General features: G+C 33.1%; 2 protein-coding genes across 3 annotated transcripts; both read left to right on the forward strand.

Annotated features, from left to right (window-relative positions):
- Positions 1-596: 596 nt before the first annotated feature.
- Positions 597-3,065, forward strand: Bm2513 (Uncharacterized protein; the record flags this gene model as incomplete). 2 transcript variants are annotated; one of them, XM_001900979.2, is made up of 7 exons in its annotated part: positions 597-665; positions 833-971; positions 1,128-1,244; positions 1,785-1,869; positions 2,032-2,239; positions 2,510-2,757; positions 2,933-3,065. In XM_001900979.2, 7 exons carry the CDS (start codon positions 597-599, stop codon positions 3,063-3,065), a joined length of 999 nt encoding a protein of 332 aa, XP_001901014.2. The 2 variants fall into 2 exon arrangements, with proteins under 2 accessions (XP_001901014.2, XP_042936153.1); XM_043080219.1 differs by lacking the exon at positions 1,128-1,244.
- A 7,045-nt stretch (positions 3,066-10,110) lies between these two features.
- Bma-tppp-1 (Uncharacterized protein) lies at positions 10,111-11,991 on the forward strand (the record flags this gene model as incomplete). The annotated part of the gene is made up of 4 exons (XM_001900980.1): positions 10,111-10,166; positions 10,715-10,861; positions 11,310-11,400; positions 11,731-11,991. 4 exons carry the CDS (start codon positions 10,111-10,113, stop codon positions 11,989-11,991), a joined length of 555 nt encoding a protein of 184 aa, XP_001901015.1.
- Between the last annotated feature and the right edge of the window lie 49 nt (positions 11,992-12,040).

Genomic DNA, 12,040 nt, shown 5'->3' on the forward strand with positions numbered 1-12,040 from the left:
ATTCAATGATACATAAAGAATATTAGTGACATTCAATAGCTTTCTTAGAGACGGTGAGAAGATCGAACTGTCAATTGGATTTCAAAATCAGTTTGATATCAAGCTTCATATCTCCGTAATAAAATTAAGAGTTGAGGTTGTGGAATTAACACAAATCAGTGCAAATGTTTATGAATCCGAAAATGTCCACACTGGTGGAGCACTAATAGCTAGATATATATCGATTATAATAACATGCAAAAATGACGACGGAACGACCATGGCAAAGTGAAGAGCAAAGAAGCAGTAGAATGACTGACTCATTGATGACAATGATGGCATAAGCAGTGTTGGTTGTAAGCATTAGCTAAATATGGCTAAGGTAGGCTGTTTCTAGTATCTTCCTTTCCCACTTCTTCATTTATTTGTTTCCCCTCCCTTCCCCTCGAATTATCCCCTGTCTAACAACAAACTAATTTGTGAAGTGACGTCATCCTCAGTTGTCATCTAACGGAAGAGATATTTGCAGTGTAGTACGGAATAATGTACAGTATAGAGAAGAATATGTGCTACTAGATGGTGACAATCCTGCCACCGTACCTCTGTAGTTGCATATTATGGTGAACGGGTTAGGACATCAGAGCGAGTCTACCGTGATGCATTTTTTCACGGAGGAACGTGGTGGGGTGCGTTAAAATCGGAGTCCGATAACTTGTTGAGGACGACGAGGGGATTATTGGGTGAGATACAGAACTTCTTTGGGAGCTGGTTTCTCATCTAGTACAACTATGCTTGTCGTTCTATTAACGCATAAAAATAATGGATTCATAAAATTCTAATTTGGAAATTTCAGATGACGCGTAAGCGCAGGAATGATAATTCAGGTAGTTCAGAGAAGTCACGCTCTTTAGGTAGTCGTCGATCCACTTCACCCTCAACTTCGCGTACTCATTCTTCACGTTTTCATCCCACGCATTTCTCCACTTCTTATGGTTCCTTTTTTTTTCTTTTTTTTGACTGAGTAGTTGACTTAATCTTGTTCTTGGATGTGATCGTTTACAGTAATCTTGTCTGAAATTGAGTCGTTCATTAGGCTTTTCAAACTTTATCCAAATGAGATGGCTTGGGATTTGATCTGCATCTTACAGGTGTTGTAAATAACCATCTGAAAAAAAAACACTTCGTGTCAACTTTGAAGAGAAGTCATACAAAGGAGAAAACAGAAGAAAGTCGAAATTCATGCAGCAGACGTAGTTTGCAGAAAAGTAAGGCTTTCCTTCAGAAATTGAGCATGTTCCGATTGTCAGTCATGTAATTTCCTACTAGTTGACTTAATCTCATTTGCATGACATTTGAGAAATACTGGTAATGAATGATTCAAATTTTATACAAGATTATTTGTATGATGATTAAAATCAATGACTGAAATCAAAATTCATACAAGATTGCTGTAAACGGTCACATATCCAAGAGCAAGAAGTAAATGGTTCGAGGATTTCTCGATGCAGTTCTTTTTATTTTCAATTACTTTAAGTTTAACGAAAATGTATGGTATAGCCTTCTCCTAAAAGTCTCTTGCTTGGTTTTGTCCTTATTGTACTGCCGTTCGTTTTTATTGATCCAGTGATTATTCTTTTCTTAGGGGTTATTAGAGAAAAGATTTACTTTATGAGAAACAGTGACGTGACAAATCCTCTTTGAAACAGTTGCATCATTTGGTTTCCTTACTGGTAACCAGATAGTAGTTGATAGTTGTTGGCAAAGACATTACTTTTTCAAGTGATTATTTGTCTTTTACATTGCAGGGATGGGGAAAGAGTTAAACGAAGGAATCGATAGGAAATTATCAACTAGTAATACAAAGGAAGAAAGATTCAAAAGAAATCATTCGTAAGTTTTTTGGATTTGCTGATGTTTGAAAATTTCTTCGTAAATGGCCTTAAATCTGTCTAGACGCACGTATTTATACATTCAACCGACATATGTGATGAAGCACTCAAAATGTATCGTTGTGCACTTTCCAGTTTCTTAACTTCATACATTATTTTCCAGTGCTCAGCTACAAGATTCATTTGGTGAATACCTTCGTGGTGATCATGATAGCAAAGAAGAACCGAAGGTTGAAAAAGAGAAGCCTAATTTTGAACCAAGCGGAAAATTAGCTGAAGATACCAATACTTATCGAGGTGTTCTTATCAAATACAATGAACCATCCGATGCACATATACCAAAATTACGTTGGCGTCTTTATCCTTTTAAGGTTGTACGTTGACATTTAAAAATTTTTCTGGTTTTAAGCAAAATGTAGAAATTATTACATTCATCATCCAGTTTTCATTAAGTTTTATTATGGAACTAGTTCTTCACTGTTAGTTAACGCACTAAATCTTTTATGCTTCATTTGAGATTTTAAGATTTTCCCATTTTTATCGCATTATTAGCATTAAGCAAAGTAGAATGCAGAATGATATCACCTCGAATATTTACATTTACTACTTTTTTTTATGCCTTACTGTTATGAATGGGACAGGGCGATGAAGCATTACCTGTGCTGTATATTCATCGACAATCAGCATATCTTATTGGACGTGATCGTAAAATCGCTGATCTTCCAGTGGATCATCCCAGTTGTTCCAAGCAGCATGCTGTCTTCCAGTATCGTCTTACTCCAAAAGATTTGCCTGATGGAACAACTGTAAAGCGTATACGACCTTACATAATAGATCTTGGTTCAGCGAATGGTACATATCTTAATAATGAACGCATTGAATCACAGCGGTGAGTTTTTTTTTTTTGACTTCATTACGATGTTCTGAGTCTAATAAAATAATTTTAAAGATTCTTTGGATAACAAGCAATACAACATCTGTTCTCAATTTTGGTTGTCTTGAGCTTTGAGAGTTATGAGCAAATTCAGTCATCTTTTATCTCATATTATTCTATCTTTGTACAGATTCATAGAGTTGCGAGAGAAGGATGTATTGAAATTTGGATTCAGCACACGAGAATTTGTATTACTTAATGAGAAATCACATGATGAGGAGGACGTGGAGACGGTAAAGAAGGTAGAGCTATCATCTTCCTGATATAGTTATTCGGGATTCATTTAATGTTTAAATTGTGTTTTATTCTGATTGAATTTTCTCAGGTCAAAAATTATAAGAGTTTACAAATTCTAGAAATTCAAGCTTTTGTTTTATATTATTTAGGCTTAAAATATGCGGAGACAAACGTTATTATGGATAAATAGTAAGAAATGTGTTTCTTATGTGTTTTTCGTCTTTGTAAGGAATTTTTTTCACGAACTTTATGTTGTGATCAAAACTTTCTGATTTTTATTGTTTTGCTTGTTCTCTATGTCTTTTCTTTGTCTTTTTCTAACTTTCAGCTGTTTTTTTTTTTTGCTTTTGAATAAAAATTGAATAAATAAACAGAGTTACAGACAAAACTAAATCGTTTTTACTTTTTTCTTCCATAAAACCGAAAAGAATAAGAATTCAGTTTTACTACAGTTTTGGTATGGAAAAATAAGTAAACAAAAAACTTTTCGTGAAATTACCATTATTTGGGTAATGCGGTAAAGCGGTTTACCTATCAACGTATCTGTGAATCGCTAGTCACGTGAAAAGGCTGCGTTTTTAATTTTTTAATAGGTTCTATCAGTTTTTCAGGAATTCATACGAAGGAGTGGAAAATTTTATTTTGGAGTAAGACTGGACTATTTGAGAACATTGTAGATTACGCGTATAATATGGCCACTGGGATATGGGAGAAAAGTTCCTACACAGGTTATGAGATGACTCAGGTTCATTTGGTTGCAGCAGTTGGTGATTTTAGTTTTGGTACTAAGTTTTGGTACTATATTACGTTCAATTGTCACCTCATGTAAGGTTTATAGTCAGGCATTTTTGCGTCGAAAATCAAGGGAAGTAATATTTACTTTATTGAAGTGATAGCAAGTTATCACTAGTGATCACTTTGAATGTTAGACGATTTGTTTTGTGAGGTTTATTGGTTTTGGCTTATCACTGAGCGTAAACAAACTTCAGTTCTTTTTTTGAATTGCAATTTTAGGTGAAAATACGCTCATTTACAAGCGAACCAATAATGAAATCTACATGCTCTTCAGGGTTACTCCTCTGGAGATAGAGATGCTTTGCAAAATGAAAAACATTAATGATCGATCGGATGGAAATTGAATGAATAGAGTACTGCAGCGATGTTTTACAATAATGACTCACTTGAATCTCTCACTATCAAATGTTTCAGATATACCTTAATTATTAACATTTTGTAAATGTTCTGAATTTTTGACAGAATGCAATCCTATGTGAATGATTACATCAATTATGATAACTGATAATTCGAGTAATTGCGGATGTATAGTATTATTAATGTAATGTGCATCATGACAAAATGAAATTAGCTTGGATTAAAAAATCAAAGTTAAATTCGTTAAAACAAATGCTATTGAAAAATGCTCAAGACAAAGAAGTAGTAATAATTAGTCGTGTCCGATTTTCAAAAATACATAAAATACGAGGCGAAGCGCTAATTTCTCATTTTAGCTTCAGTGCTCCATTTGTTTTGGTTTAACAAAACGTGTCTTCAATACTCACTAAATTTTCAAATTTTACAACACACTTTGCACTTTTTTAGTTATTTTCTCTTCGCCTTTCATTTCACATGTATCATTATTCTATTCAATTTACCTATGATAAGTAGTACTTCTTGGAAAAATTGCAGCAGATAAGTGTTTCTGTTCTCAGCCTTTGAATACACTTTATGAAACATTATCGCTTGGGGAGGGAGGAATTTATTCCGCCGTTTTATTTAGATATCAATGGAAGAAAGAAACCTACCGACCTGTTTTTTTGTTTGGTATGCTGATGTGTGGTCGATGTATCATTTAGTGCAGTTGATGAAAATAGAGTTGTCAGCCCGCCTTAGCAACAACAACAGCAGAATTAGTGGCAAAATTGTGCAAATTAATCGCTATTTCAGAATTTTATTGATTACTTTTATTAGTTATATATTTAATGGTTCACTTAATTTAATCATACAGTCATTGAATTAATCACATACTTTTCCGATATTTGTTATTTCGTTGTTCATTTTCTGTAATTCTTTCGGGATAAATGAGACTTGATATTGTTAGATCGATTTGTTATTTGTAATTATTGATTTCATTTACACCATTATGATAGAAAGGGAGGTGCAGACGAGGTTACAAATGAAATTAGAGATATTTTGGATTGTGGTAAGAAATTAAGGCATTTGGCGATTTTCCGGGAAGATGCAATTCATTTTATTTTAATTTTCTCTTTAGGACATCTTGATATGGTAAAACTAACGTAAAAGGAAACATCCCATCCTTGCTTAATTGTAGGTTTCTTGTGGTCCCCTGACTTGCACCGATTACGTACGAATATTGCATTTCCCAGTCCTAATAAATTCAGGCTTTATGGAAAAGGGATTTATTTATCTGTTTCACTCGCAACTGCAGCTGACTGACCTCAAAATATCACTCATTTGTCACTGTGACCAGCATGACTAATGCCGGATTTTCTCTTTGCTCGCATCTATGTCGACAATATTCAGAGAATTTTGTTTGTCACCAACCATACGACGCATCAAGAATGTTGGTGTAACAATTTTTTATCACAAGTCCTGAGGTAAGACAAGCGATAGTGGTAATTCATTTGCTTGGAGAACATCATAATTCTTTGAGGAGCAATCTGGTTTGCTGCATAATAAATTTTGAGTGTCCGTGAAGATAACTTCTTAAATGATTTCTTCCATAGAAGTGAGTATGAAGTTGTGCTGTATGCGTGAGAAACATGATTAGCAATAGCTTGTCGTCTATGGCCAAGCAATTCAGTAGCCATGTATTTGTGGATTTCCGATATTGAGGCTATGCTTCGACAGGGCGGAACTCAAACGTTGCACGCCCAGTGAAGTGAAGTGACTCAAATGGCAGCTGAGAAATGCACGCTATATGCATTTCGCAGCTGCACTCCTGCTGTCCAAGCCTGAATTCTCAAAGACTTTCCTTTTCCAAGCAAGTCTTTTTTCTATTATCCATTACTGGCATCCCTCACTCTTCAAAGGTAGCACTAATGAGTGATTTCAAGGGCAGGAGGAAAAGTGCAAACAGGCAGATAGAGGATGAGGACAAGGAGTGACAGGACCAGCTTTCCATTTCATCAGATCATTGAATTCATTTGGCAGTTTTCTATCCATTTACTGATTAATATTCCGGAAATCGTCGTTAAGCGCAATCACACATATTCTTAAACGGTCACTCCTGTTAACTGTTTTGTTTTGTTTTTTTTCATCTATTACAGTTGTTTTTTATTTGTAATTTCTTAGTGCCTCAAACTTTCAACAACTGAAATTAATTGGTTAATAATTTAATTCTGCTAATCCGTCAACTTTAAGTTGCATGTCTTGATATTTGACTGGTATTTAAATATCTGGAATATCTTCTTTGTTGTTAATACTTGCAACTGGTAGTGATCAGAGATTACTAACAACGAATCTGTGCTCCCAGTTCGCAAATATATTAATCGTATTTATTATGAATTGTTGCTTCTTTGCTTGCCCTCGCTCACTTCATCGTTATTTCTAAAAAATCAGCTGTATTTCTTAAATTGCTTAGAATTATTTTTTCAATGTATTTGTAAATCTTCTTATAAATGTTATGAGCACTGACTTGTAATGATGATACTCTTATTAAATGTTGGATTAAGCAGAAAGTAAAATTCATACTGTTTTGACTCTTCAGTCGATTGTGAACGAGGTTATTGTGATATGGCACTTCTTGGCAACTTTCAAATAAGAGGATAGAGTTTGGATGAAACGACTGATTCGAAAGGTGTAAGTTAAATTTCATTCCTGCTATTAATGGATAACGAGAGAAATTTGGGATATACCATCGTCTTGCGGTATTTATTTTCTCAATTTAAAACGTTCTTATTAATCCATAGTTAACTGTTTTAAGCTAAGGCTTATTCAAATTTTCATTTGTCACTAGTCGATAATCGTAGTCTTACTAGTCTCTTACTCTTACTCTTATCTGGATAGCCAGAGCAAAGTATATACATATATATATATATATATATGTTTGCGTGCACACACATACGTTGCAATTTTAAGGAATTTCAGTGATTAAAAACTGAAATGAAACATGATGTTTCTAATCCTTCATTTTTCTTTTATTTGTTTCTTCTACATCAAGATTTAAGTGGAAGCGTTAATAACTTGGCGCTTTTGTTTGTGCTTCCTTCGATCCTCCTTTTACCTCCTTTTTCTACTCCATTAAGTACTTTTTACCGTAGCAAACAGCAGTGAAATTATTTGTAACTGATAAATCGCTCTAAAACCTACTATGGAACAGGATGCTTTTTTGCAACATAGTTTCAGTTGCAACGTTTGAAAATTATAACTGTAATGACTTCGAAACGTCAACTGTAAATCTAACTATGACTATTCCTGTATTCATTTCATACGATTTGAGGCAAAAGCAGTCTTATTAATTTAGAAGGTACTCTAAATTTATTCAGCCTGAAGAAATAAAAAATAAGTAATAACTGAACTGAATGAGTAATTCTGAACCACAGTTTCTTGCTGTCAACAAGTTACTCGATGGGAATACATATAAATTGAATCCCTCATGATCAATCAATTATTTTGAATCACGGAAGCTACTTCACGCGGTTTCTGATGCTTAATTTGTAAAGGTAATACTTCATTTTTATGCCATATTTTCTCCGTCGATTATGTCCTTACTCTTTAAATAATTATCCGTTTCTGTAACTATTTAAACTCATGTCTCAATTATAAAAGGTAGTTTAAACTTTTCTAGGAAGGTTTTAAGTTCATTATAAATTCATTATTAGGATATTTGACATCTGAAGAAACTCATATGATATCCTTCCAAGTTATTAGTCATCTTCGTTCTGTATTGATCTATTCTTTGTCATATTCTTTGTCACTCTGCCATTGCAATAAGATAAAATTTTTATAAAAACATCATTTCGAAATTCAAGGTGGAACATCCATAATTACGTAAATGTTGTACGTTGTGATTTGGTCGCTGAAAATTTGCCTCTCAGCGAGCTGATGCTGTGAACATATATTTTTCCGTGAAAATGCGACATAGTTAGATGCCGTATACATCATATCATAGACTTTTGACAAAAATCCCATTTGGATTTCCGGAATATCTGGTTATATATGCCGTCGAAATCACATCGAATAGTAAGGTAATATAGCATATCAATAACTAGATATGCGCCACAGATAATTCAGAACTGAAAGTTTAGTATCTTTGCAGGTTTTTACTTTATTACATTTTTCGGATGGATTTTAGAAACGACATCTCTTAGAAAAGAGATCCGTGAACTCTTTTGAATTGATCTTTGGGAGAGCTCTTTGATATCCTCGAGGATTCATATCCCATCACATCGAACAGTAAGGTAATAGAATATCAATAACTAGATAAAGAAGAAGAAAGTGAAAAGGATGTGGTCAGTTTAGAGAAGAATTTTCTGAGAGAAGAAATTAATACTGTTATGAAAGAAAGAAAAATCATATATATATATATATATATATATATATGACTTTTTTCCGTTTTTCAAATCTATTTATTTTGTTTTCTGACTTTTGCGTTTTGTTCCTTTTCTTAAACTGAAACTCTATATATGCATGCAAGATATACATGAATAGTATTAGTTATTCTGAAATTTTGACAAAAAAATCGATAATTTTTATTCTCAAGCTTCCATATAAATGTAGGACGAAGAATGCAATCAGTGCTTTCCACTTATTCCAGGCAACACAACTTTTTTTCCTTCTACACTTTAATTCGTAGGAAGTGGTATTTCTTTGTACTTAGGCAATGAAACTTTCTTCATTTGTGATGATGATAATAAGTTCGCTCATTAATTCACAAAAGTACAATTTCATTTTTCCTTCAAGTTAAAAAAGTATTTTCTCCTCTTTTTCGAAGTAGGAGCTTATTATTTTTCACGTGAAGGTAAATTTGAGCCTTTACTTCGCTCATTAGTGTATCTTACGTGTAAAGCTTTCACTTTGCTGATTAGTGTATCTTACGTGTAAAGCTTTCACTTTGCTGATTAGTGTATCTTACGTGTAAAGCTTTCACTTTGCTGATTAGTGTATCTTACGTGTAAAGCTTTCACTTTGCTGATTAGTGTATCTTACGTGTAAAGCTTTCACTTTGCTGATTAGTGTATCTTACGTGTAAAGCTTTCACTTTGCTGATTAGTGTATCTTACGTGTAAAGCTTTCATTTTGCTGATTAGTGTATCTTACGTGTAAAGCCTGCACTTCGTTGATTTACTTACACTGTATTCAAATTTACATAATGGGTATTGTGACGAGGACAGACTTCATTTCTGTTTTCAATAAAATTTATATGTTGCATTTTTTTTGACCTAGGCGAATATTTATTCTGTTTACATTAATAGTCAAAAGTCATTTTTCTATTATTCGGACGCAATATTAGATCTTCCGCATACTCATATTTTAAGGCTTTACCCTTCGAATAGTATAGATAAACGAAACAAAATGAAACATGAGCCATTTATTGGAAAAAGCGGAAATCATTAACTGCGATTGCTATTATAATCTATAGCTTTCACAATTTGCATAAAAGATGTTTATAATATAAAGGAAATAAAAGCAACTTAGTGGAGAATGATCTGCCACTTCTTAAATGTAGAAATGATGAAGTGATTTCTGGAAAACATTAAACATTACGATGCACTGGATATTAAGAAAGTTACAATTTGGAATGGAACTTTGTAATTTCTGACTGGCAGAAGAAAAAAAGGCATAAGAGTTGAATAATTCGTTTGTCTAAATTCATCTCTCATTTTATTGTCAGTTGTCACAGTTCTTACGACGATGCAATTATCGTTCTTTACGAATCCAACTTATTTTATACCATCAAATTTCAATTATTATTATTATTTTTTTGTTGAACTTTTCAAAAACACGCATTATGAATTTTATTTCAGTTATGTCGTTGCGCCGTTTCATTTTGCAGTAGTTTAAATTTTCCTAAGATATCTGGGTTTTCCAGGGTTTTCACCAGAAAAAAGTATGTCTGAAAAACAGGAATACAAATTCAAATGGGACGGGAAAGAAATAAAACATCGGTAAGTGTTTTTTTTTTTTCTTTTTTTTCCTTACTATAAGAATTGACTTCATTCACAATTATGTTTTGCACATAGCAATAAGACTGATGCATGAATCCAGTAGCTTAAAAAGGAACTAGCAAAAAGTTTGAAAAATGGTGCCATTTTTACTATAGAATTTTAATTTTCAGTGCTGTCTATTGTACACTTCAAATTAAGAATTTTTGCAACCACTTTTTTAACCTTTTGAAACTATTTTCTTTAGTTCTTCCGCATTTTTGCCTGCTGATAATCAAACTATTTATTGCTTTTGAGAGTATAAAATTACTTTTTTTTTTTATCGAAGGTTTAATATTTTATTTATAGAAATTTTTTTTTAATGGAAGAGTTTTAGATTTTTTATAAAAGAATCCTCACATATTTATATCTAATTTGTGTTTGACAAATAAAGAAAATTATGTACTATTCGATTACTATTATTACATACTTTTCGTAGGTAATAATAGTAAAGTTGCTTCATTCCAGTTAAGAACAATTAATTAGCGATTTCATTAGCGACTAAATTACAGGTGGGAAGGTTTCGTAAAATTTGGCAATGCGTCAGCGGTAGAAATGACGGGGAAGAATTTCGATAAGTGGTTGAAAGATGGGGGAGTGATTGATAACAAAAATATCACTACAACAATGACTGGAATCGCCTTCTCGAAAATTACTGGGTGAAGCTTCTTCGTTGATTCTTAAATTCGTACGAATGCCTGACTTTGACTACAATGTTCCCTTCAGTTTCGTTTTTTCTCTACTTTTTAAAGTTAATTTCAATGCCAAAAAAGTGAAGTCCACGACATCGTAAGCGGAAAATATCTTCAGGTATAAATACGCCTCCTTTTATCACCAAAGGAAAGCAAGGTATCTATCTATATGTGTAAAATCAAGAATCAGCTAAAGATATTGGAAGAAATATGAGAAATATGTCTGAGTAGGAAGTAGAAATTAATTGCTGGCTGAAGTTACCAAAAACATCTGGTTTAGTCCTTGTTTTGCATCAAATACACAAAACAGTTCATGGAACACAAACAAGTGCATGCATTTTAAAAATAAAAAAAGATTTTCTTTTTAAAAACCAAATTTTCTGTCCTCTTTTTTCAATTGTCCCGTGGTTTTCAGATCTAAAAAAAAAGCAAATTTCAACGAGACGAAAGATGTATTAGTAGCAGTTGCGGAAGATCGAGCACGAACAACCAAAAAGGATCCACAAGTATTAAAATCCGCATAGTTTTTTTTTTTTTTTTTTTTCCCAATTGCTTCTTTTAGCTCTCTTTCTAATTCCCAAGTTTAATTTCCAAATCCAAAAATTGTGAATTTGAAATTATTGGATGAATTGAGTGGGAAATGAGATTCAATTCTTCAAAATTTTCTAAAAAACTTCTCATTTAAAAACTAGATTTTCTGTTTTCTAGTTAAACAGTTATATTGTAAATGAAGAATGAAAATTTCACTGACATTTTCGACGTTTCGAAATATTTGATAACAAGTATTCCTGATTCATTCTTTCTTCCGACTTCCTTTTAAAATTTCTTAATTTCAGGAGGAACTGGATTTCATCATTGAAAAACTGTCAAAATTAGAAGCTCCATCACTTAAAGGTGTCGCTAAAGCATCTGCTGATGGTGTGTACAATCGCTTAACGGACCATACCAAATATACCGGTTCACATAAGGAACGTTTCGATGCTGAGGGCAAAGGACGTGGAAAACTTGGCAGGGAGGATATCGTCGAGCAAACCGGTTATGTAGCAGCTTATAAGAATAAGGACACCTATGATAAACTCCATAAAAACATTCAATGATCTCATACTATTCATGAGAACATTTCTAGGTCTTTTATCAGCCACCAGC

This window comes from Brugia malayi (assembly GCF_000002995.4).
Source record: "Brugia malayi strain FR3 genome assembly, contig: Bm_v4_Chr3_scaffold_001, whole genome shotgun sequence".
NCBI classification, from domain to species: domain Eukaryota; kingdom Metazoa; phylum Nematoda; class Chromadorea; order Rhabditida; family Onchocercidae; genus Brugia; species Brugia malayi.